The sequence below is a fragment of the Empidonax traillii genome, unplaced genomic scaffold (assembly GCF_003031625.1).
Source record: "Empidonax traillii isolate 1590-97213 ecotype Southwest subspecies unplaced genomic scaffold, ASM303162v1 scaffold48:size2401408, whole genome shotgun sequence".
Taxonomy (NCBI): domain Eukaryota; kingdom Metazoa; phylum Chordata; class Aves; order Passeriformes; family Tyrannidae; genus Empidonax; species Empidonax traillii.
In genome coordinates this window covers 92,246-114,161 of record NW_020955241.1, presented here as the reverse complement: position 1 = coordinate 114,161, position 21,916 = coordinate 92,246, and the positions used below count along the sequence as shown (strand labels likewise).

At 36.7% G+C, this 21,916-nt stretch overlaps 1 protein-coding gene across 4 annotated transcripts in view; it reads left to right on the top strand.

Moving 5' to 3' along the window:
* MTRR (5-methyltetrahydrofolate-homocysteine methyltransferase reductase) overlaps positions 1 to 21,569 on the top strand; it is a 28,641-nt gene extending 7,072 nt beyond the window's left edge. For 2 of the 4 annotated variants that reach the window (XM_027878939.1, XM_027878938.1), the window contains 13 exons: positions 262 to 415; positions 3,489 to 3,606; positions 4,530 to 4,902; positions 7,431 to 7,553; positions 9,187 to 9,340; positions 11,233 to 11,321; positions 12,870 to 13,050; positions 14,594 to 14,636; positions 15,084 to 15,270; positions 17,470 to 17,588; positions 18,875 to 18,967; positions 19,055 to 19,234; positions 20,208 to 21,569. In XM_027878939.1, the coding sequence (XP_027734740.1) occupies positions 262 to 415; positions 3,489 to 3,606; positions 4,530 to 4,902; positions 7,431 to 7,553; positions 9,187 to 9,340; positions 11,233 to 11,321; positions 12,870 to 13,050; positions 14,594 to 14,636; positions 15,084 to 15,270; positions 17,470 to 17,588; positions 18,875 to 18,967; positions 19,055 to 19,234; positions 20,208 to 20,352 (1,959 nt within the window). In that variant the 3' untranslated portion in view covers positions 20,353 to 21,569. Of the gene's footprint in view, positions 1 to 261; positions 416 to 3,488; positions 3,607 to 4,529; positions 4,903 to 7,430; positions 7,554 to 9,186; positions 9,341 to 11,232; positions 11,322 to 12,869; positions 13,051 to 14,593; positions 14,637 to 15,083; positions 15,271 to 17,469; positions 17,589 to 18,874; positions 18,968 to 19,054; positions 19,235 to 20,207 lie in introns of those variants that run through there. The other 2 variants (XM_027878940.1, XM_027878942.1) reach the window with 2 other exon arrangements.
* Positions 21,570 to 21,916: the final 347 nt, after the last annotated feature.

Sequence of the window (21,916 nt, the reverse complement as noted above, 5' to 3'; positions counted from 1 at the left end):
AGCAGGGTCAGTTGAGGTCAGAGCAGGTTCCTTGTGGCTTTACCCAATCTGGTTTTGAGAACTCCAAGCAAGATTATAAATTACATCCTCAAGACAACTTGTAATTACTTTAAAGACTTTCTGTGGTTTAATTTAGTTAAAATGAGATTAAATGTTTTTCTGTGTACCTTTGGGAAGAGGAAGGGCGGAAGATAGCTTATCTAAGGCCACAAATAGGTATCAAATGGCACCTTGTAACTTGACTTTTCCTGTTGCTTGTAGTATAACCTGGAAACAGAAAAGGATCCTGTGGTTATTGTTATTTCCACTACTGGTACTGGAGATCCACCAGACACTGCCCGCAAGTTTGTAAAGAAAATTCAAGACACAACCTTGCCTCCTGATCATTTTGCACATCTCCAGTATGGATTGCTAGGTGATTTACTATTTTCTATATTATTGCAGAACTTGTCTGTCAGTGAATATTTTTTGTCTTTTTTTACTTCTAAATAGGTTGGTTGGGGTTTTTGAAGTGCTTATAAAACATTTATTTTTATAATATAGACACTTTCTTTGTGTAGTGTCATCTATGGGCAATAGTGGAAAAGTGTCACAGAAATGATCTGAATGTTAGCGTCCAGAGTAATTTTTTAATGTTTAATTTTCTTTGCACAAAAAACATACAATGTAAGCTATCTATAACTGTTGAAAGTTTTAATTTCAAGTCTCTAGGAACTAGATTCGTTTATTTGACTGCGTGAATCATTGGGCATTTTTCTATACAGAGGGAAAGACCGTGTAAAAGGTTCTTAAAAAGAAGGTTTTTAAGATCATCCCATCCCTTTAAATTTGCAGTCATATTTTAATTTTGAATGTCATATTTATCAAGAGAAGGAATGTAACTTTGTCTTAAACATGGGTAAGCAAAATACAGATTTGGCAAAATGCAGCTGATGTATCTTGAACTGATGGTAATGTCAGTTTGTTGGGTTTTCAGATTGTGTTTGTAAACAGACTCCAGAAATGTCTATTTGAACCTAGGTTATTTTTATCTGACAAGTTTAAGTTGATAGCTGGGAGTGAGAAAACTTCTAGGTGTCTGGAGAGCAAGGTAGTCACTAGAAGGAAATTTCTACTGGATATATAGTGTGGAAGTCTGAAATATATGCTCGCAGTCATGTAGTGTTTTGAGATGTGTTACTGCCTAGTTATACATTACAATTTGTGAAATGGTTAGGTTTTTCATAGGTTACTAAACGCATATGTGCAGGTATGAAGATAAGCACTGTATTAATACTGACTTCTGTTATAGCAGAAATTACAGTGTCTAAGTTATAACATGATTCAAGTCTAACAACTTACCAGTCTTAAAATACATTCACAGTATTCATTTCTGCTGGTTCAATGAAGTGTTTGCTTTAAATATTGTACTTGAGTGAGAGCAGAAGTCCTCTTAAAGAAAAAAAAACTGTTATAAGGGTAGAGAAATAGTCCATTATTAGGTGGCATCATGGTTTAACCCCAGCCAGCAGCCAAGCCCCACACAGCTACCCTCTCACTCCTCCTACCAGCTCTGTTGTGGGATGGGGCAGAGAATTGTGCAGGTAGAAGTAGTAAAACTCATGGGTTCAGATAAAGACAGTTTAATAGAGAAAGCAAAAGCTGCTCACTCGAGCAAAGCAAAACAAGGAATGCATTTACCCTTTTCCGTGGACAGGCAGGTATTTCAGCCATCTCAAGCAAAGCAGGGTTCCATCACACATAGCAGTGATTTGGGAAAATAAGCACCATCACTCAGTATGTCCTCCTCCTTCTTCTTCCCCCAGCTTAATATGCTGAGCATGATGCTATGTGGTATGGAATGTTCCTTTGGTCAGTTGGGGTCACCTGTCATGGCTGTGTCCAGCTTGTGCACCCCCTGTCTCTTTGCTGGTGGGGTGGGGTGAGGAGCAGAAAAGGCCTTGACTCTGTGTAAGCACTGCTCAGCAATAGCTAAAACATCCAAGTTATCAGCACTCTTTCCAGTACAAATCCAAAACATGGCCTCATAGTAGCTATGATGAGGAAAATTTACTCTATCCCAACCAAAACCAGCACAAATGGGAATAATAAGGGTCTAGTTGTTTGGAATTGCACATGAGAAAGAGTCAGGCTATGAAAAATTCTGACAGTGATACTGAACCAGAAGTGTGGATTACTTGCAGAATTTGTGAAGACTACCTAACCAGTGGTCTTTGGGATTGTTAGACAAGCATCTGTTAAGGATTATTGATCACTTTTAAGGTGGGTCAGTGTTTTAGTTGACCTCTTAAATCCTCCATGGACAAACCACCTGACTGACAGTTCAGCATCTTCTAACAGAACATCTTCACAACAGTTAAAGGGCAGAAAACCCAGTGCATTTAAAACAAGATCTACAAAGAAATCTTAGATTCCTGAGGAGGAGGCTGTTGGACCAGATTCCTTCATTCTGATTTTCCTACTTTTTCCTTGTTTAAAATCACTCCTATGTTTTCTCTTTTTTCTCAAGTTTCCAGGGTTTTTTTGATTTCTTTTAATACTCCCTCTCTTATATTCTTGATATATTATTAACAACTTCACCCTGAAAGTTACACAGTTTGTTTCAGTAATTCACACACAGTTTATCAGTTGTATTATTTTTAATTTTTTTTTGGTTCCTTACATTTTTCTTGTAAAAGGAGTTTTGTATTTTTTAAAAACCTCAAACAAAATAGCATTTTTCTAAAATGTGAAATATTGAAAGCAAAGTGTTTTCAGAATATTTATCTGTCCTATATATTTGATGGAGGAGCCACTTTTTCAGCTCTGTTTTGCGACAAACACAATTTTGTTTGAAGTTCACATATACGTAAGTAGTTTTCCATGCAGCATCTGAATACTTACATACACAAGTGTTTATGTAATTATATCATAGAGTCACAGAAGGCTTATGTTGGAAGGGACCTTAAAGATCATCTAGTTTCCAACTCTCCTGCCGTGGACAGAGACACCTTCAACTAGATCAGTTTGCTCAGAGCTCCATCCAACCTGGCCTTCAACACCTCCAGGGATGAGGCATCCATAGCTTCTCTGGGCAACCTGTTCCTGTGCCTCACCACCCTTACAGTAAAGAATTTCTTCCTAATATCTAATATAGACCTATTTGTTTTCAGTTTGAAGCCATGCCCCCTTGTCCTGTCACTACATGCTCTTGTAAACAGTCTATCTCCATCTTTCTTGGAGGCTCCCTTCAGGTACTGGAAGGCCGCAGTTAGGTTACCCCCAAAGCCTTCTCTTTCCTAGGCTGAACAGTCACAGTTCTGTCAGTCTTTCTTCTTAGGAGAGGTGCTCCATCCCTCTAATTAACTTGATGACCCTCCTGTGGACTCACTCCAACACATTCTTCTATTTGCCTGCAGGAAAATCCTCTATTGTCTTTGCAGATCTTTATCTGCATAGCCTTGGTGGCTGCCTGATTGACATGATTCCTCTTTCCTTGAATTTCCCAGGTCTGGGAGATTCAGAGTACATGTTCTTTTGTAATGGTGGAAAGACAGTAGACCGACGACTTCAGGAACTTGGTGCCCAGCACTTCTATGACACAGGATTAGCTGATGATTGTGTAGGGTAAGAGCTGAATGAGTTTGGATTTTATTTCTTCAAGATGCAATATTTGCATGTGTATTTGGCTGTGTTCTGAACCATTTGAAATCTGTTGAACCTGGATGCTCAGCACCTCACAGGAATGAATTTCACCTGACCACAGTATGCCTTTTCAATCTCAACTGTTATTAAGTAAAACTCTATTTTTAAAGTGTGAGCAAACATTTTTAATGCCTGGAAAAATAGCAAATATTTAGCAGTTTAAGAAATTATGTAGTTCAAAGTAATTGGAGGGATTATAGATGTAGCCTGTTTTTTCCTTTTTTTCTGGGGGGGAGGTAGTGGGAGGAGGGTGACTGTAGGATTTATGTAGAGGAATTATGTAATAAGATTTTTTTGTTTGCTATAGAGGAATTACGTAAGAAAACAACTCCCTCACTGTTCTGCTGCTCTTTCTGGCCAGTAGGCTGCAGTCTTGTCTTAGTTATTTTGAGCTGCAGCTTACATTGGTTCTGTGCATGCTGATGCAAGGCAGCTGAATACAACATTTTGATAACCATAAAACTTATATCCTGTGTTCTAAAATAATAAAAATGGACTGTTAGTGTAAACTATTGATGTTGCTGTAGCACAATGAAAAGTTGCATATTCTGGTACCGTTACTTCAACTTGCTGTCATAAAGTTCAGCATATGAAAATAAAAATGAGAAACTGGAAGAAGAGTGAGGCTGTTATACATTTTAAACTACATAAATTTACACAGTGATAGTAACTAAATAATTTTTTTAAAACAAAGAAGTAATCTTGGTAAGAACCACAGTTATTAAAATAGAAAGTTGAGTGTTTTTAGCTTTTGTTGTCTTTTCATTATTTCTAAATTAATACTCCAAAAAGTCACAATAATTAATTGATGCATTTCTTCTTTTTTTTTTTCTCTCCATCCCCAGTTTGGAATTAGTGGTTGATCCTTGGATTGATGGACTTTGGCTTGCCCTCAAGGAAGCATTGCTATTGCAGAAAGAGAAAGAAGGCATGAACAGTGTTGTTGATGCTGTTTCTAGCTCTCTCTCTCCAACTCCACATGTTGTGCATGAACTGAACTTAAGTTCTGAAGTACAGAACTTGAAGCTAGAAGATGAGGGAGCAAGGAGTTCTGATGTTCTGTCACAGAAACCGGATGACATTAATCTTGTGACTCCAGCTAGAAACACTGAACCCTCACTTGTTAATTCCGTCCCTCCTGTCTCCCAGTCTGCTCTTAATATTCCTGCCCTGCCACCAGAATACATAGAGGTGCAGTTTCAAGGCACCCATGGTAAGGTAAGGACTTCACTTTGAGTGGTAAAAGCCTCCAGTTCTCCTAAGAGTATGAGTGTATACTCCTACATACAGCTCAGAAGAGAAGTGGATACTTACATAAAGGAGATATGTCCCCAGGTACAGGAGGTTTTTGAATTTTAAGTGAAAGGCCCTTTTAGATTGTGAAAATGTAGTTGTCACCATATGAGGTATGAACACATATGCCAAGATAAAATTTAGCTAAATGGTAATTTGGCATTGCAATGTCAGAAAGACAAGAATTCAGATCCTCAGTGGCTTATGTTATGACTACAAAGACATCTTTCTGTAGTGAGGAGTATAGTACAGTTTCTGTTCAATTTTGAGTACTTTCAGAATGCATTACGAGGCTCTAAATTACTCAGAGTTTTGCTGCACACTAACCAACAGAGAAACTTGGCCATTGTAAAAACATGATCATAATTTTACTATTGGAAATGGAAGATGAACTGTAGATCAAAAGCCAGTATGCTTTTCCTATGAAGCTGTGTTGAACAAAGACCTACTGTGCAAAGGGAAGAATTAGCATGAGCTGGGAATTACCTCCAGTTGTCAAGCTTGACTCAGACTTTCCTAGATATCTGCAAAAGGGCAGATTTCTTGGTTATCCATGCAAGGGAGCAGTGAAGTCTGGCTGCTCTTTAAATGACTGGGAATCAGGAGTTGAGTGTGGTAGCGCAGCCAGCACCCTCCTGCAACACCCAAGCAATGCAAACCAGGAGGTTGCAGCCAAGATCAGCCAAGAATGCAGATCCTTAAGCAAGTTTGTGGGAATGAGGCAGGTCTGGGGCCAACCCAAGGATCTGATCTGCTCTCAAGATCCAAGCCTGGATCAGCAGGATCTGTGTCCGATGATAGTCATGGCTATGATTGAGCTGCTGAGTCAGCACACTTGTAATGTAGCTCAGGCAGATATTGAAGACCCAAGACTGAGCTGAGATGGGGTTCCTGGGCCCAGTCCTCTGGTGTGTCTGCTTATGATCATGAAAGCCCTTTAGTATCCCAAGGGCTGTGACACTCTCTGAACAGCAGATGGAAAGAACTGAATCTGCTAGTCTGGAATTCAGTAGCAGATGAAAGGTTATAGTCCAGATTTCCCATATAAAGCTGGATGGTTGTCTTGAGCCTTGAAAAGAATGAAATGCATGTTTGAGATTTTTAGTTTTGGCACTGTTTTTGACACAGTTGGCTGGATCTTGTCGACAAGTAGGTTCCATATAGGGTCATTTTTGGTTTTGCAGGTATGAAAAAATGAAAAATCCTTTCTCGTATCAAATTGGAACAGGCAAGGGTATTTTTTGCTAAGCACAGCTGGTGTGTTTTGAAATGCATCAACTTGAGTATTGGATATCTCCAAAGAGACTTTCTGCCATTTAAAGAAGGCTGGGTACACGATCTCTAGTTACTTATATGATCTGTATTTTGGGCTGTTGAGTTTCAGGGTTGAATTAACAAGCTGCTGCTTATTAACGCCAGAGCAGTAATGGGCTTAAGCGTTTGTGGCAAGTGTAAGATAATACAGTATAGCTTAAATCTTGATTTCATTATGCCTTGAACTTAATTTGGAGGGAATACAAATGTAGACAATTACCAATGACTTGATTATGGCTCAGGCCATTAATCACCATTTCAAAATGTTAAGAGAATAAAAAAAACTTCCAACTGTTGGTGTTAAATGATTCTCTTGTCTCCTTTTTTTAAATAGGGATACTTCAGATTAACAAATACTCTCTTATTGGTAGGATGATTCCTTTACATTTCATGGAATATTATTATGGACATGTGGTATCTCTCCCACCTCTTTTATTTTTTGTCAGCATTAATCTAAAGTGAAACTTGCTGACTATAGTGATTGAGAAATGAGGGCTCTAGCCTGATCTTCAGGTGACAGCCTTTGACAGATGTGATCTGAAATTATTCTTGGTGTGCATTTGCAATTCTTGGGGCACATTTTTACCTGTGTAGAAATGTCATGGTATAACATGATGCTTTTTTGTAGTATGGGGTTTGCCAATTAGCTCTAGATTTAACTCCTCTTATAAGTTGCCCATAATAATAGCCCCATATTGACCCCAAAGTTTTAGGCTGTAAATCTTCAGTGATTTAGCTTCTGCTCTTACATTTTATGTCCATTCTGTGCACCTGGTAATCCTTTAATTAGGCAGGAGTTTTCTGGGATTTAACATAAATGCCATTCTCTAATTGGCTATTTTCAGGGCAGCTTTTGAAAAATGAAACAGCTGCATTTGATAATAAAGTAGGCCCATTAGACTGTTCAAGCCTACTGACTTTTTATAATTGAATATATGTATGTTACTGGTTAGATGTGATTTTTAAAAATGTAGAGCAAAACACTCTATGAATATAGAAGATTCCTGATTTTCCTCGTTGTTTTGAGTTGTTTTCCAAGTTGTTTAAAAAAAAAACAACAATAATTCCTGTATGTCATACTAAGCTGTCATTCAGCTGATTTGCATTTTTAGTGTAAGTTTTTGTATCTTCTTTTTCAGAATCCGCATCTGTCCTCACTTATCTCGGAGGAAACAACCTTTGAAGTGCCAGTTACAAAAGCAGTTCAGCTCACTAGAGAAGATGCAATAAAAACTGCTTTGCTCTTAGAACTTGATATTTCAGTAAGTTAGTGATGGTTTTTTCTTTAGTGGATTAAAATAAAGGGGAAAAAGCATGTGTTGTTAATATCTGGAGGGGAAAATTATTTATTTGACTGTTAAAAAAGAAAAAAATAATTCCCTATACAATAACAAGAAAAAATAATTCCCTATACAATAAGATGTCAGCTTATGCTGATCTATTTTGTAAGTGTGAAGTTTGATTTATTCACTGAAAAATAGGACTTCCTGGAAGTCAAAACAGAAATAAGGTGTCATTTTCTTTGTTTTTCCATGGATGTTGTACTGACCGAAATACCTTTTTGAAGGGAACTTGCAGTGGAGATAGGTGCTCAGGGAATGATGTAAATGAATAATCTTTCAGTTTTTAAGTATTCAACTTGAAGAATATTCAGAAACTGTGGTAAACTGTGACTGTTCCTTGTAAGGGGTAATCTACACAAGTAGTAATTTGACTGATAGTATAGGAATTGTTTGCTCTCGAGCACTGTTTCTGCCTCAGGCATTCATTTTCTCTGACTTGTTAGTATGCTGCTCAAACTGTCAACCTCAGTTACCCTCAGTTAAAAGACTAGTTTAGTTTATTTAGTGAAGATCATACTTTATGTACTGGTTTGGAGATGAAAAGCAGGCAGAGAGCATTCAATATTACTTTATAAGAAATCTTTAAAAGGAAAGTATGTTGCTTTTGAGTGGTTTCCCAGATTTGTAGAATATTGCTTTTGGGATAGTCTGATTTTTGGCAGTAACTTTTAATGGATTCTCTTCTTTTAATCTATGTCAATATATGGGACATCTTTAAATTCCAGTTATAAAGAGAGCCTGTTTATCTGAGTAACAGGGGTTTTTCCATATATTTGTATGTGTATTTGCATTCTGTCAGCACCCACTGGAAATGTAAGCATTTTTTGGCCTTTTTCACCTGACATTCTTAACAGTCTGTGTATGCAGGTCACCTCACCTGATGCACAAGGGAAACATAATGATGCAATTATAATTCTGTATGTTCCTTGAACAGGCAGAAGCTTGAGTAGGGTTTCAGCACTTGCACATGAGAATCTCAGGCAACTAAGTAGAATCTAGGTCTTAAGATCTTAAGATTTGAATTTTCACTGTGCTCATATCTTATTATTTTTCTTTTTCCTCCAGAAAATAAAAGCAGCTGGGGCAATTTCAGTCACAGTTCATCAAATAGTTTAACCAGCAAATTTTCTTTTAGTGATAATTCATCTCTATTAAACATTGCCTTAATTATGAGGACTTCATTTCTCTGCTCTTCTCAAACCAGAAAACAAAGTACGTCAGTAATTAATGGTCTGGGCTGATTATATAACACATCCTCTTAATACGTATTTATTTTCCTTCTATTTAGGCTGCTCAGCACTTCTCATTAAAGAATGTCCAAACATTTAAACCAGATAAGGAAAGATTTTTCTAACTAGTAAGGTTAAGCCTGGAAAGAAAACATGAATATTTCGTTTCTGATGCGCTCCAAACATGAAGTGTTAGTACAGAGTAAAAGAACATGTAAGTTAATTTGAGTGCAATAGCAGGAAGACTGTTGTGAGGAATGGGGATGCTGTTAGTCTTGGTCTGTGATACAATGTAATAGAAAGGATTCCTTGTTTTAAAACAGGATACAGTCTTTGACTACCAACCTGGAGATGCCTTCTGTGTACTATGTCCCAACAATGCCAACGAGGTGGAAGAGCTTCTTTACATCTTGGGACTTTCTGAAAAAGGAGATGACTTTGTTTGTGTAAAGGTTAAGCAGGACACTAAAAAGAAAGGTATGGCGTGATGCACCGGTCACGGAGCAGGGCTCCTTTCTGTGTTGGTAATAAGTAACTGGTATGCATAGTTTCAAACATTTTTACCTTTAGTGCTGGGACACAGCTGTCATTTAATGGAGGCATAGTGGAAGTCACAGCAATGTGTTAAAAAGAGAGGATACATAAGCATGCTGCTGCTGGTTTTACTGTAGATGAATTAGCTTCTGACTGGGAACTTCAGCCTGGAATTGGTGTTCATCCATTGTATTCTTACTCTGTGCTCCTTTACCTTTATGGATGAGGCTTTAATCACATAACCTTAAAATCCCCCACTTGAAAGTAAAATCTCCTTGCACAACACTTCACATCAATCTGGTTTGCGTCTTTAAGAGGGCCACACTCCTGAAGTAGAAGCCCTAGTGCTGTTGCAAGGTCAATTTGAAGGGGCTGTTAAGTCCATGTGATCTGTTCTGCTGAGTCTTATGATGCCATGCTTCAGAAGGGTGGCTGCAGGTTCAAGGTATGCCTGTGGAGCCGTTCAAATTACTCCATTCTTGCATTGCAATTGGTGTCTTAATGGTGCTGCTGTGTTGTGCCTTTTTTCCACAGGGTGGGGTAGGGCTCTTTATTGTTCTGATCTGTGTGTAAATCAGTTCTCCTGGTGAGATTCCCTTTGCTTTTGTTGTTGTTAAGGGCAACACAAGCTGTCTGTTAAGTATGAGATGTAAATATGCCCCTTTCTTGGAATTCACAAGTAATGAGCAGTTTCTTAATGAGGTGAGTTCATGTGACAGGCCATGCTGGAGCATATCATATGGGATATCCATGTGCAGCTGATCCTGTCCTTGACCCCCACTTCAGTAACTAACCTCTGCTGGGCAGGGTCACAAGTTAGATTTGATGCAGAGCCATTGTCAGTTTCAACCTGGTTTCCTGCACTGGGGATAGGCCCTGCATCTGCAGGGCTGGTTTAGCTGTTATCTCCAGCCCTATTGTGATAACCCCCTTCCCCTGGCACCTCCCGCTTGGGGAACCCCCAGCATCCTTGTTCCTCTGGAACATATAGCCTCCAAGCACCCTGGCTTCCCTCCTCACTCCCTCCAAAGGTCCTGAAAGGTCTCGGCTTTGTAACAACCTGCATTTGGATGAGGATTGGTCCTGAGCACCCTCAAGCTCAAGCCTTTCTGTAAGAAAACAATTTGGGAGCTACAGAGCTAATTAATTAAAGGGTTTTTTTGTCACATAAATGCTCTTATATTGCTTTTGGAGTTAACTTGGAATAGCTATGTTAGCATGACACACAGTGAGGCTGATAAGCCTGGCTGACACCATGAAGGGGTAAATGAAATGTCAGTGTACCTCCTTCCCAGAAATGGAACCTATAGAGAGTAGAGGAGGGATTATTTGCTTGTACAGAAACCCCTTGGATCTGCTGAGCCTCAAGCTCCAGCAGTGCACTGGCTGGGTAGACCTTGGAATGGCTAATTAGAAAGCTTCAGCATGTTTTGGTTTTCAGGAGTGCTTATTGATGGAGGGGGAAAAATGTGGATGTTCCTTTTCCTGGTAAGTATTCCACTAAATTTCTTTGAGGTGGAAAGTAGCAACAAAGCCTGGAGTGGTTTAGCAAAGAAATTTAATTGAACACCATGTAGTATTCTCCTCTTTTTGTTTTCTGCTTTCCTAACTAGTTTTGACTTTTCATTGCAACGCTGTCATTGATACTTCATTGGAACATTGTCTTGTTCTTTAGCTGATCGTTTCCACTAAGAGCTGGGGCTCAAACATACAGAATGAAATGCAGTTTAGCTCTCATATTTATTGAAGAAACAAGCACTCTGTGATTCTATCTTTTAATATTAACAGATGTACATTTTGTTGTTTGTTTTTTTTTTTCCCTCCCACTGAACTAGGAGCATCTCGTCCGCAATACATCCCTGAAAGAAGCACTCTGAAATTCATTCTAACCTGGTGTCTGGAAATAAGAGCAGTTCCCAAAAAGGTGTTTATATGTTTGTTCTTCTAAAGAGAAGTTCTTAGTAATTTTGTGCTTTATGGGCTCTTACAGATCTGTCCTTGCTTCATGTATGGTTACTATGTTTCATGGTGAATAAGGATTATCAGTTCTTATGCTGCTGTTTGTACTTTACTCTGAGTCACTTTGGGTGCTTTTCTGCTAAACATTCCTGTTCTGCAGTACCTTGATTCATAACTAGTCTGGAAGTAAGTAGAAGAGTATTAGATAATTTGGTGCCAAATAACTGGAAGGCTGACTGAACCTGGACCCTTAGTCGTTTTAGAGAAATCATTCTTTCTAATCAGAGGGGGCCATGTCAAGTTCTGACACTAAAAAGACATGTGTTGCTATATGCAAATATACTACAGTGTCCTTTAAATTATTTTAAAGCTTTTCTTTAGCATTTCAGTAACCTAACAGAATTCAAAGAAAGATTTTTGTTTGTGTAATATTTGTTCTCACAGTATGTAAATACAACGTGTAAATTTTCCTTTCATTTTGTGCATGTATTTGGTATTGCCAAAACACATTTTAAAGATAACTTTGTATGAAGGATGAAGCTAAATGGTTGTGTTCATTGGATCTCTAAGGGAAATCAGTTTTTAGGAGGACCTTTTTATTCAGTTTAGTGGATTTTGCAGCAGAAGAAAATCTTCCAGTTGTTTCAGCCTTTTTAAAACCTCATTTAACAGTTCTAAAAATTTGTCTCAATGATGAGAGTAGGCAGAGTGTGTTGGCTGGGGAATATGGCTGAAGCCAGTTTTGCTGTATTAACTGTTCAGCCTAACGCAACTTAACGCAACTCCATTCTCAAAACTTTTGTCTGGAAGCTCAGTAGTTGAATACACTCACATTACTTTCTGAGTAAGTTTTTGTGCAGAATGTGTCATCTGATTGCATTTGGTGTTTTGTATAACTTTTCTTTTAGGCACTGTGTCTATTTCCACTTTTCTTTTTGGAAAAAAAATTGTAACTATTTACATCTGATTTTTGCGTTATCTTACAATGCTCAAATCAATTTTCTTTTAAGAAAAGTTTACAGTAACACTTTATATACCACAGCAATATTTACATGAGTCATTAAATACCATACTTTATTTATAGCCATTCCTCTTCTAAGACTTTTTATTATTTGTTTCCTGGCTTTTGTAACTTAGCAAATGGTGGTATGTCTTAATTTAATTTGTGTTATGGAGCTGCCTAACTAAAGTGTAAATACAGGAATTAAGAAGGCGTTTCGTAAATTTTGAATTTTTTAGGGAATGGCTTGTGCCTGTTTATTTGTCTCTACCCTGCTCAGACTAAGTAGGATTTTCTGCTAACTCGTCCCAGACTTTAGAAGAGCAGCCAAAAACAAACAAACAAACAGGTAAATTTTTGATAGTAGGTAAAAGTGTACATTAGGAAATTAAATGTATTATCCATTAACCTGCTTCCTCTCCCCAGGAAACCCAAGTTTTTCCCAGTTTTGTAATCCTTTTCTGAAAAGGACAATTTTTTTTTTACGTTTCACTCTTATTCTTTTTCCTACAGGCATTTTTGCGAGCTCTTGTAGAATGTACCAGTGATGCAGGAGAAAAACGGAGGCTTCAAGAGCTTTGCAGCAGACAAGGAGCCTCTGATTACATGCGCTTTATCAGAGATTCTAATGTTTGCTTACTGGATTTACTTCATGCTTTTCCAAGCTGCAAGCCTTCACTTAACCTGTTAATTGGTAAGTGACTGATTAAGATTTAATTAGATTTTGTTTCTGCAAAGGCATCAGACTAAATGTTCAATTTCCCGAGAAAGGGAAGCAGTTCAGGTAACTGTTTTAGAAGTATTACGCTTTCTATTGTGATCAAGCTGAAACTGTTGTTGGGGGACAGAGCTCTCTTCTGCAGTTTGTAGCCTTTGGCCCTTTTTCTGCAAACACTTGGGCTCATACCTTTGCTTTAATTGACTCTGGATTAGTCCTGTACATAAAAGTAAGCATAAGGTGCCTCTGGGATTAGGGTCTTTACAGGTTAGTTTATCAACTGCTTATGATTAAAAAAGACATGTTTGCATAACTCCTGATTTCTCTACCTACATGTTCTTTTCTTGCACTTATACGTGTTAAAACAGAATGGTGTTCCCAGTATATTCGTATTTACGTAATGTCTAACACAGTCACTGGGTTCCTGATATAAAACATCAAAGGAATGAGACTCCTGACTGTAACCATCTCTTACACATCTGAAAATACTGGCAGGCATTTTCCAAAGTGAAATTCAGAATTTCTTAATATGCTCCATAATATGAGACAAAGAAATTGCTTTTTATGTTCTTGCAGTCTTCTCCGCACCTACCCCAAATTTCTCCTTCTTAGTACACTGTGGGGATTTCAAAAAATAAATACAAACTCTGTTTCACTTAGTACAAATACACAAATTTTCACAGTGAAAGCAAACACACTTAGCTTTTCAAAGGTGGTATGGAACGTGCTGTAGCAACTTAACTGAATAAAAGGAAGTCTCAAAAGTTTTTGAAATGTGTTTCCCCAGGGAAGTAATGTGCTGACTGGTTTAGTGTCTTTTAGTGATTTCACTGCACTGGCTTTTCTTAACTCTGCCTAGCAGCTATCATATGTAGCAGAGCATCTTTAAAATATGCCAGAGTGTCCCTGTACTGTCAAAAAGGGTAGTTCTGTTTATGTACATACATATGTACATACATATGTCGATATAAATGTGTGTGTGATGTATATAGTGGGTTTCCTGCTGAAAAAATGCTCACTCAGTAAACTGTCTCTGTTGTTTTTTAGCTGAGATTTCAAAACTTCGCACAGATACTTGTAGTGGTTTGAAATTGAACTGACACATCTGCTTTCTAGGACATTATATATAGGAACCTTTCAGTCAAGCAATTCCTGTTGTGAGAGCTTTTGAGCTTATAGATGAAAGGTGGGGAAAATTAAATTTCAAGCTTCACCATACCTACTAGCTACCAGCATCTCTTTTATGCACCTTACAATTGTTTTTAATTGACCAAGAACCCCATAAAATAACTGTTGGAACCTCATTGTATAGGATCTTGAATTAATGTTCTGCAAAGTCTAAATGCTATTTAAAATAGAGTTCAAGTCTTAATAGCTTATTTCTGAACCACAAACACCGAATGTTTATAGAGTAAAATTACAGTTAAATTAAAATATCTTGTATTCTGATGTATTGTGAACACTCATGATATTTTCACTGGAGTGAATCAAGTAAGTGATGCTTTTTTTTTTCCTACAGAACATCTTCCAAAATTACAAGCTAGATCCTATTCAGTATCAAGGTAATGAAATATTCAAATTATATATCGTTGGTTTATTTAGGTATGTTTTTTTTCTCATATGTGTTTGTGTACATTATAATCTAGAGAAGAAAGAGAGGAGTGAAGGATAAAACATAATTGCGACCCTACTGCAAAAAAATGTAATGTTTGACTATTTCAAACAACATTGTTTTGAATGTCTGACAAGGCTTTGGTAAAGTTCTCAAGCACAAGCTCACTCACACGTGGGTCCGGTAGGAATATTGATTCCCTTCTGTAGACACTGGCACTCTTGAGTCCAACCTTAAGACATTTTCTAGCTATATATAGATATATATTATGCAGTTAGCTGAACACTGAGAATCTTGATTCAATTGAAATGGCTTGGGCTGCAGATGGACCTGCTGCAAGATTGTACAGCTGTTTCTCAGGTTTTGATTTGGTTTTTTAATACTTTTGTCTTCACAGTTCAAACTTATATCAGCCAGGAAAGCTGCGCTTCGTATTTAATATTGTGGAGTTCCCTGCCTGTCCCACTAGACCAATCTCACGGAAAGGAGTGTGTACAGGGTGGCTTGCTGAATTAGTTGCACCTCTACTGCACCCCAATAAAAACACTATGGATACAAAAGGAGAAAGCTTTTCAACTGCAAAGGTATGAATATTAGATCAAAACTCATTAATTGTTAAATTTATGCATTTTTTAAACAACTGCAGGTTTCTTTGTTCATTGCTGTGACGTAATGCAGATGTTTTGGCATGGTACACTTTAATTTTGTAGCTCTGCCCTACTTTTAAGATTACCTTTCCCTCTGTAACATGTTTAGAACTTCATTGCTAAGTACATACCTGAATTGGGAAACTTCCCATTGCTGAAAGGACAGAGTTGTTTTCAACCCCATGGTAGTTCTAAGCACATCTTGGAGGATGTTTTCATGGACTAAACTACAACTGTGCAATTAAATGGTTGTGACTGTTTGCATTGTAAGAGAGAGGTACTTGGTCATTTCCAGGAGAGGGTGGCAGATAATAGGGGAGAAATTGAAGAACTCACACTTTTTGTTAGGTCTTGCAGAGTTTGGAAAGGTCAAGTTATTGAATATGACACAAGGGACAGTCATCTGTTTTTTCTGATGTGTATCAATGATGGTTTGGCTTGGTGCATGTTACTGGGAGAAGGTACATTTTTTTCCCCTCTTTTCCTTTTGTGTCAGAGATTCTGTGTAATTAACTGGTCTCAAAGTTATTAGGTGTAAACTAATTACTAAAAATTGGAATTCTACTGTGTAATTAGTATGACGAACTATTGCTAGTCTGATCTATACTTGATTATGAAAAATGGAAACAAACTTAGAATTTGGTTGAAAAAAAAGGTGCCAATAATTCAAATTCAAAGTGTCAGTCAGGCAAAACAGAAGAAACCCCATACAAGTTATCTTTATTTTTTAAAACTAATGCAAAACACAAAGTGATTAATATGTGTATCATATTCCAGTGTTCACGTCTGCTCTTTATTTGAATTATAATTTAAGTTTATTAAAGATCTAACATGAAAAAGAAGTGGTTAAAAAGAAAAAAAATATTATCACAAAGTGAATCTGGATAAAGTTCAGAACTATTTCCATCTGCTGTGCAAACCAGAATTCAGCACAGATAAATGTGTAGCAGTACACACAGATTACATGAATATATGGAATAACAATACATAATAGGTGAGTGTGATCTTGTGCAAAAATACCGTAGATTAATGGAATATACCATTTGCACTCTGTTTTAGAAGAATTACCAGTCTGGCATTACTAATAGGGAAAATAGCTCCTAACTCAGGTGTGGTTTGAAGTATATACGTAAATACTGTTCCCCACCAACAAGAATTATACTATTTTTTTATCATCACGAAAACAGGAAAATAATCCTGTTTAAATTTGTTGTATCTGTAGTGAATTAGAGTATAAGAAATGAGTAGTCCTAAACCACTCAGGTTTACAGAGCAAAGTTAAAATAACTTGGTCTTGTGCCTCACTTCTTCCTTAAACTTGAAAGTAAATTCAAATCCTTTCATAATTAATGTGCAAAATAAATTGGATGTTTGCTTGTTACTTCAGTTGATGATGAAGCTCTGCTGTGGCTGCTGCTGAGTCTTGAATAATCTTTTAAAGAATTAAAAATAGTCCTCTCTTGTTTTCTATACATTTTGTTGGCCATGTCTCGTAGAATAGTTTTGGAGCTCCTAAAAAATTATATTTAGGCTTCCTTTCAGACACAGATATGAAGAGTAGAATTACAGTTTAGTGGTAGAATTATATAAAACACTTTCAAGGATCGTTGAGCTGTTATCTGCCTCCCCTTACCCATATGCATTTTTGGAGATCATGTAAAAGTTTTATGAAAATTAAGAAAGCAAGTTCAGTATCAGTAAGCTTCAATTTACTGTAAATTAGATGCCCACAACTCAAAAAGTTGAGTTGCTTATAATAACAATAAACTTTGTTTAATAATAAATAATAATAATAAACTTTAATTCCCTTTGAGTACCAACACCAAACTTTGCAGGAATTTTGTAACAGTATTCCCCAAATTCATGGTGCAGTCAACTTCTGTATTTGTGTGGGCTTCCTCCAGATGGATTAATAGGTTCTGTAAATATGGTGTGAGATTTTTTTTCCCCCGAAACTTATGTGAGCTTTTATTCTAAATGTCTTTGTAGCATTAAAGATAAACTCTGAAACGCAGGATTTGAAAGGGTGTGTGGATATATACGGTATGTAAATATCCTGAAGGTTCTGAAAAATGTCATGGTGTTTTCACTGCTTAAGAAAATTCTTCAATTGTATTTTATTTAATTTTATTTTAGATACCTATTTTTCCTCGTCCAAACAATACTTTCCACTTACCTGCAGACCCGTCTGTCCCATTCGTCATGGTTGGTCCAGGAACAGGAATTTCACCATTCATTGGTTTCCTACAACACAGGTGTGTACCAAGTTGTTACCTGGAAAGCAACCTTTTTATTTTGAGGAAAAATATAGCCTCAGGTTTTGAGCATAAATGCAGTTAATACTTTTTTTTCCTTTTTGTAATGGTAGTATGCTGATTATAAACAGTCTTACTAAATTCCAACAAGCATTGCTTGTGTACTTACTTGTTTTTCAAATGAGTAAAACTTACACTTTTGTCTGACTGCATTTGATGTTCATAGTAGATATATGAGGAATTGAGTGAATTGTTTAAGAACTAATACCTAGCTTGGTACGTAAACTATCAACTCGGCAGTAGTGTTTGGAAGTTCATGTTTGAGGGAAGATAGATCCCTTATTTTCCCCCTCCAGCTTCAGCAGCGTAATTTTGCAAGGCACAGAGATGTTTGTTTAAGGAGTGACATCACATCACGAAGAATATGTAAAAACATGATCATTCTGAGGAATTAAAGAACAGGAAGAGTGGAGTATTTGGATGGGAATGGTTTTAAGTTTTATAAGTAACCAACACATATAATTTCTAGGTGACTCACCAGTTCCAGCAAGATAACGGGAGTTTCTTGGGTCCTGTAACAATTGTTTTTAAAACATTTTATTTGAGAGAAAAGTGAATTTTTGACTTGATGTTTCTAACTCCATGCTTCTGCCTTTATCAAATCATTTTATACCATCCTTGCTCCTTAATTTAAATTCCTAAATATGCCCTTATCTCTCAGAAGTATTTTGCCTTTTATTATAAGGATAAATGAAATCTGTCTCTCAAAATGCAACTGGAAAATTGCAGCTAAAACTCCTTTAAAGTAATACTTTCGGCCTTGTTTCAAGAAAATGAAATAACTTTTTTGAATATGTGATAGTTATGGGTTCTTATTCATAAAAATCTGGCAGGTTTCTACTGCTAAATGGAAAGCATGCTAAAATTGCTGAGTTTTCCCAGGTGGTTTTACAGGGCTTCCAGTGAGGGATAAAAGGGAGTGATCTTATTCAGCAGTTGGAATTGTTTTGTGAGATGTTTGGATGTGTCAGTCTTGACTATTCCAATATCAAACTGTTGACAAAAAACATTAAAATGTTGAAGTTGATTGATTTTTGAGCTGGTCCAAAAGTGAGTAGTCAAGAAAATCAAACAAGGAGGGTTTGACTTTGATTTGTCTTTAAGTCATTTCACATTTCTGCCAATCCAGAGTTTTTTTGGAATACTACTTTAAATGAGAATTAGGTTATAGATGTTTTAGATTCTGCACTTGATAAAACAGGATTGGATTTTTTTTGTCTGTTTAGGCAGAAGCTCAGAGAACAACATACAGACTGGGAATTTGGAGAAACGTGGCTGTTTTTTGGTTGTCGGCATCAGGATCGAGACTATTTGTTCAAGCAAGTTCACTATTTGACATTCATTTTGTATTCATGAGGGAATGCTTATTTCTGAGCCATTGCTAACAGGTTTTTATTACCTTTCAGAGATGAGCTGAGATGTTTTCTTGAAAATGGCACATTAACTCATCTTAAGGTTTGTTTCTCAAGAGACTCTTCAACTGCAGAAGTAGCTCCACCTAAATATGTGCAAGACATCATTAGGCTTTATGCCAAGGAAGTTGCCAGAGTCCTGCTGGAAGAGAAGGGTTACTTCTATATATGTGGGTGAGTAGAGTGGAAATGGACTGTCCCAGAAAGAAAGCAGTATAAGCAGAAGTTTGAGGCTTTAGAAAAACTTAGAGCTGTCTGAAAGAAGGGACCAACATGATGCTGAAAGAGCCTTCCTGGAAAGCTAGAGTTTCATCCCTATGTCCCTTGTTTTCCAATATAGTTGTGAAAGTATAGCTTATAATGACACAGTTCCACTGATTATTTTAGTCACTCATTTTTTCTTTTTTTTTTTTTCTTTTTTCTCTTTTTCTTTTTTTAGTTTTAAGTTATAGGAGGTTTCAAGCTAATAGAATTTCTCTTTAGAAAATGAGATATATGAATGCATGTGATGGAGAACTGCTCAGCTGTGAGACAGTAGCAGTCTTTTGCTGTGTTTCAGGTTTGGGTGCTGCAGAATGCTAAAGCTCTATTATAGAAATATATATTGTACAGCGGGAAATTTTATTTGGATGCGAACTTACCTGGAGGTTCAAGATTTTTAGAAAGTTTGTTGGTGAATGCACAAACTGTTTGAATATAGGGCCCAATGTCAATATGTTCTCCTGCAGATATAAATGTCAGCTATTTATATTAAAAATAGCATTTGTAGTAAGTGAGGGGTTTGGTAGCTTTTTTTGTTGTTCTTTTTTAATATTGGAACCACATAGTGATATAATAATATACCTTCAGTAGGTCCAATTCTTCCTGAAAGATACCAGTTATTCTGTGACAGCTCAACTAGAGTTGCAATGTTTTTTACTTACAAATTACAGCGTGCTGAAAACTTTGTAATGTTTGATTGAGAGAAACCCTGGTTACTGTCAGTGCTCAGCTACATGAAAACTCAGTGAGAATCTTGCTGTACAATATAAAAGCTATATTTTTATTTAGATTTTTTTTAGTGCTGCTTTTCCAATACTATCCTGCCTCTGAAGTTATTGATAAATGGAAAAATAAACATTTTCTTCCTCTAATTTTTGTTTTTCAGAGATAAGAAGCACATGGCTGATGGTGTAAGTGATGCTGTAGTAGACATTTTAAGCATGGAAATGGAAGCTGACAAATTAGAAGCAATGAAAATCCTGGCCATGCTTCGAGAAGAAAGACGCTATTTACAGGATGTGTGGAGCTAAATTATTTAGCTTTTCCTATGCCTTTGTAATACAAAATACTTCTTTTCACACATATGCTTTTGACTAAAAGTTATTGTCAAAAGTGCTGTCAGTAGTTACACAACTGTTAACTTTCTCTATTGACCTTCAAACAGAAACATGAAACCTCTTAAATGACAGCAAACCAGGCTGGCCTTTGAAGTTGCAGAGGTTTTAGAGATGTTACATAATGGACTGTCTCAGTGCCTTGATTCTCTCATTTTAAGATTAGTTTTAATGTATAAATTAAAAACTTCTGCACTTGTACAAGCATAATTGTATGTTGACATTACATCATGTCTCTTTTCCTATAATGTACACATAGAGAAGCTACAGAGTAAATATGTTACACAATGATCTCTGTGTTATCAAATACATTACTGACTTGCCAAGATTTATTTGAATACTTCCTAGATGCTTTCTGAAACTGCGTATAGTTTTTTGGCCCTCACAATGAAAGTAACTGCCAAAAGGTTACTGAAGAATTTCAGCTCCAAAATTCTCTTTAATACTTAGCTTCTTCATTACATCATTACTTTGTGTCTCAAAGTTTGCCACACTCCATTTTATCCTTATTAGATTTTCCTGCATAATTCTTTTGAAATTGTTTTCATTCCTGTCTCTAAAATGTTTGTTTATGTTGAACATAAATGTTAATTTATGAGCAAACTCAAGCAGTTGGGCTGAATTTGGTTGCTTAGTGGATAGTTTCTCAGATTACCAAATTAATTTTGTTAATTTGAAGACATACTAAAATACAGTGTTTTGAAAGCAGTTGCCCATGTGACAATCCACTGCAAAATTAGTTTGTTGAAAGCATATTTTTCAAGTGTCTGGTCTTCTTTCTAACAAGGCACATTTGATGTACAAATAGGCAGAAGAGTAAAAGTGTAAATTATTCATGGTTCTCTTCAGATCTCTCCTCTTCCCTCTGCTTTTTCTAACTTCTAAATATCCGTGTTGTCTTCTCGGTTCCCTGTTACCCTTAGACCTTTAAGGATAAAAACAAAGTATGAGAGAATATTTTAGACAAATCATTTTTTCCTGGGGAATATTGTTGTTTTGTTTTGACTTACACATAATCAGAACAACATCAGTTACTCCAAGTCTTGTGGTTGTCTAGTGATTATTAGTTAATTGGTCAAGTTGTGCACTGTGCTTTTTGAATCTGTTTCACACATAAGCCTTGTCGTATTTTTCATTGCTCCTGGGGAATGTGTAGTGTTTTGCTGTCTGTTTCCTTTGGAAGTTAAGCCCCAAGGCCACAGTTTTTGGCTTAACTGCATTCCAGTTTTACTTTGGAACTAGAAGTGGAGAATAACCGTATTAGTAAAGAGAAAAGAAGTCTTACCTGTGGTGTAATTAGAAATCCTTCTTCTGAGTCTCTGCCTTTCTGTCTTTGGTGCTTCTGTTATTCTGAGAGCCTAAAGTAAAGAAGAAAATGAGGAGTGCCTTGAGCTTCTGTCTTTCCTGGTACTATGCTGCTGATTATCTCATAGATCTGTCTTTCTCATGCATTTCCTCAATAATTGCACTGTCAGGAAAT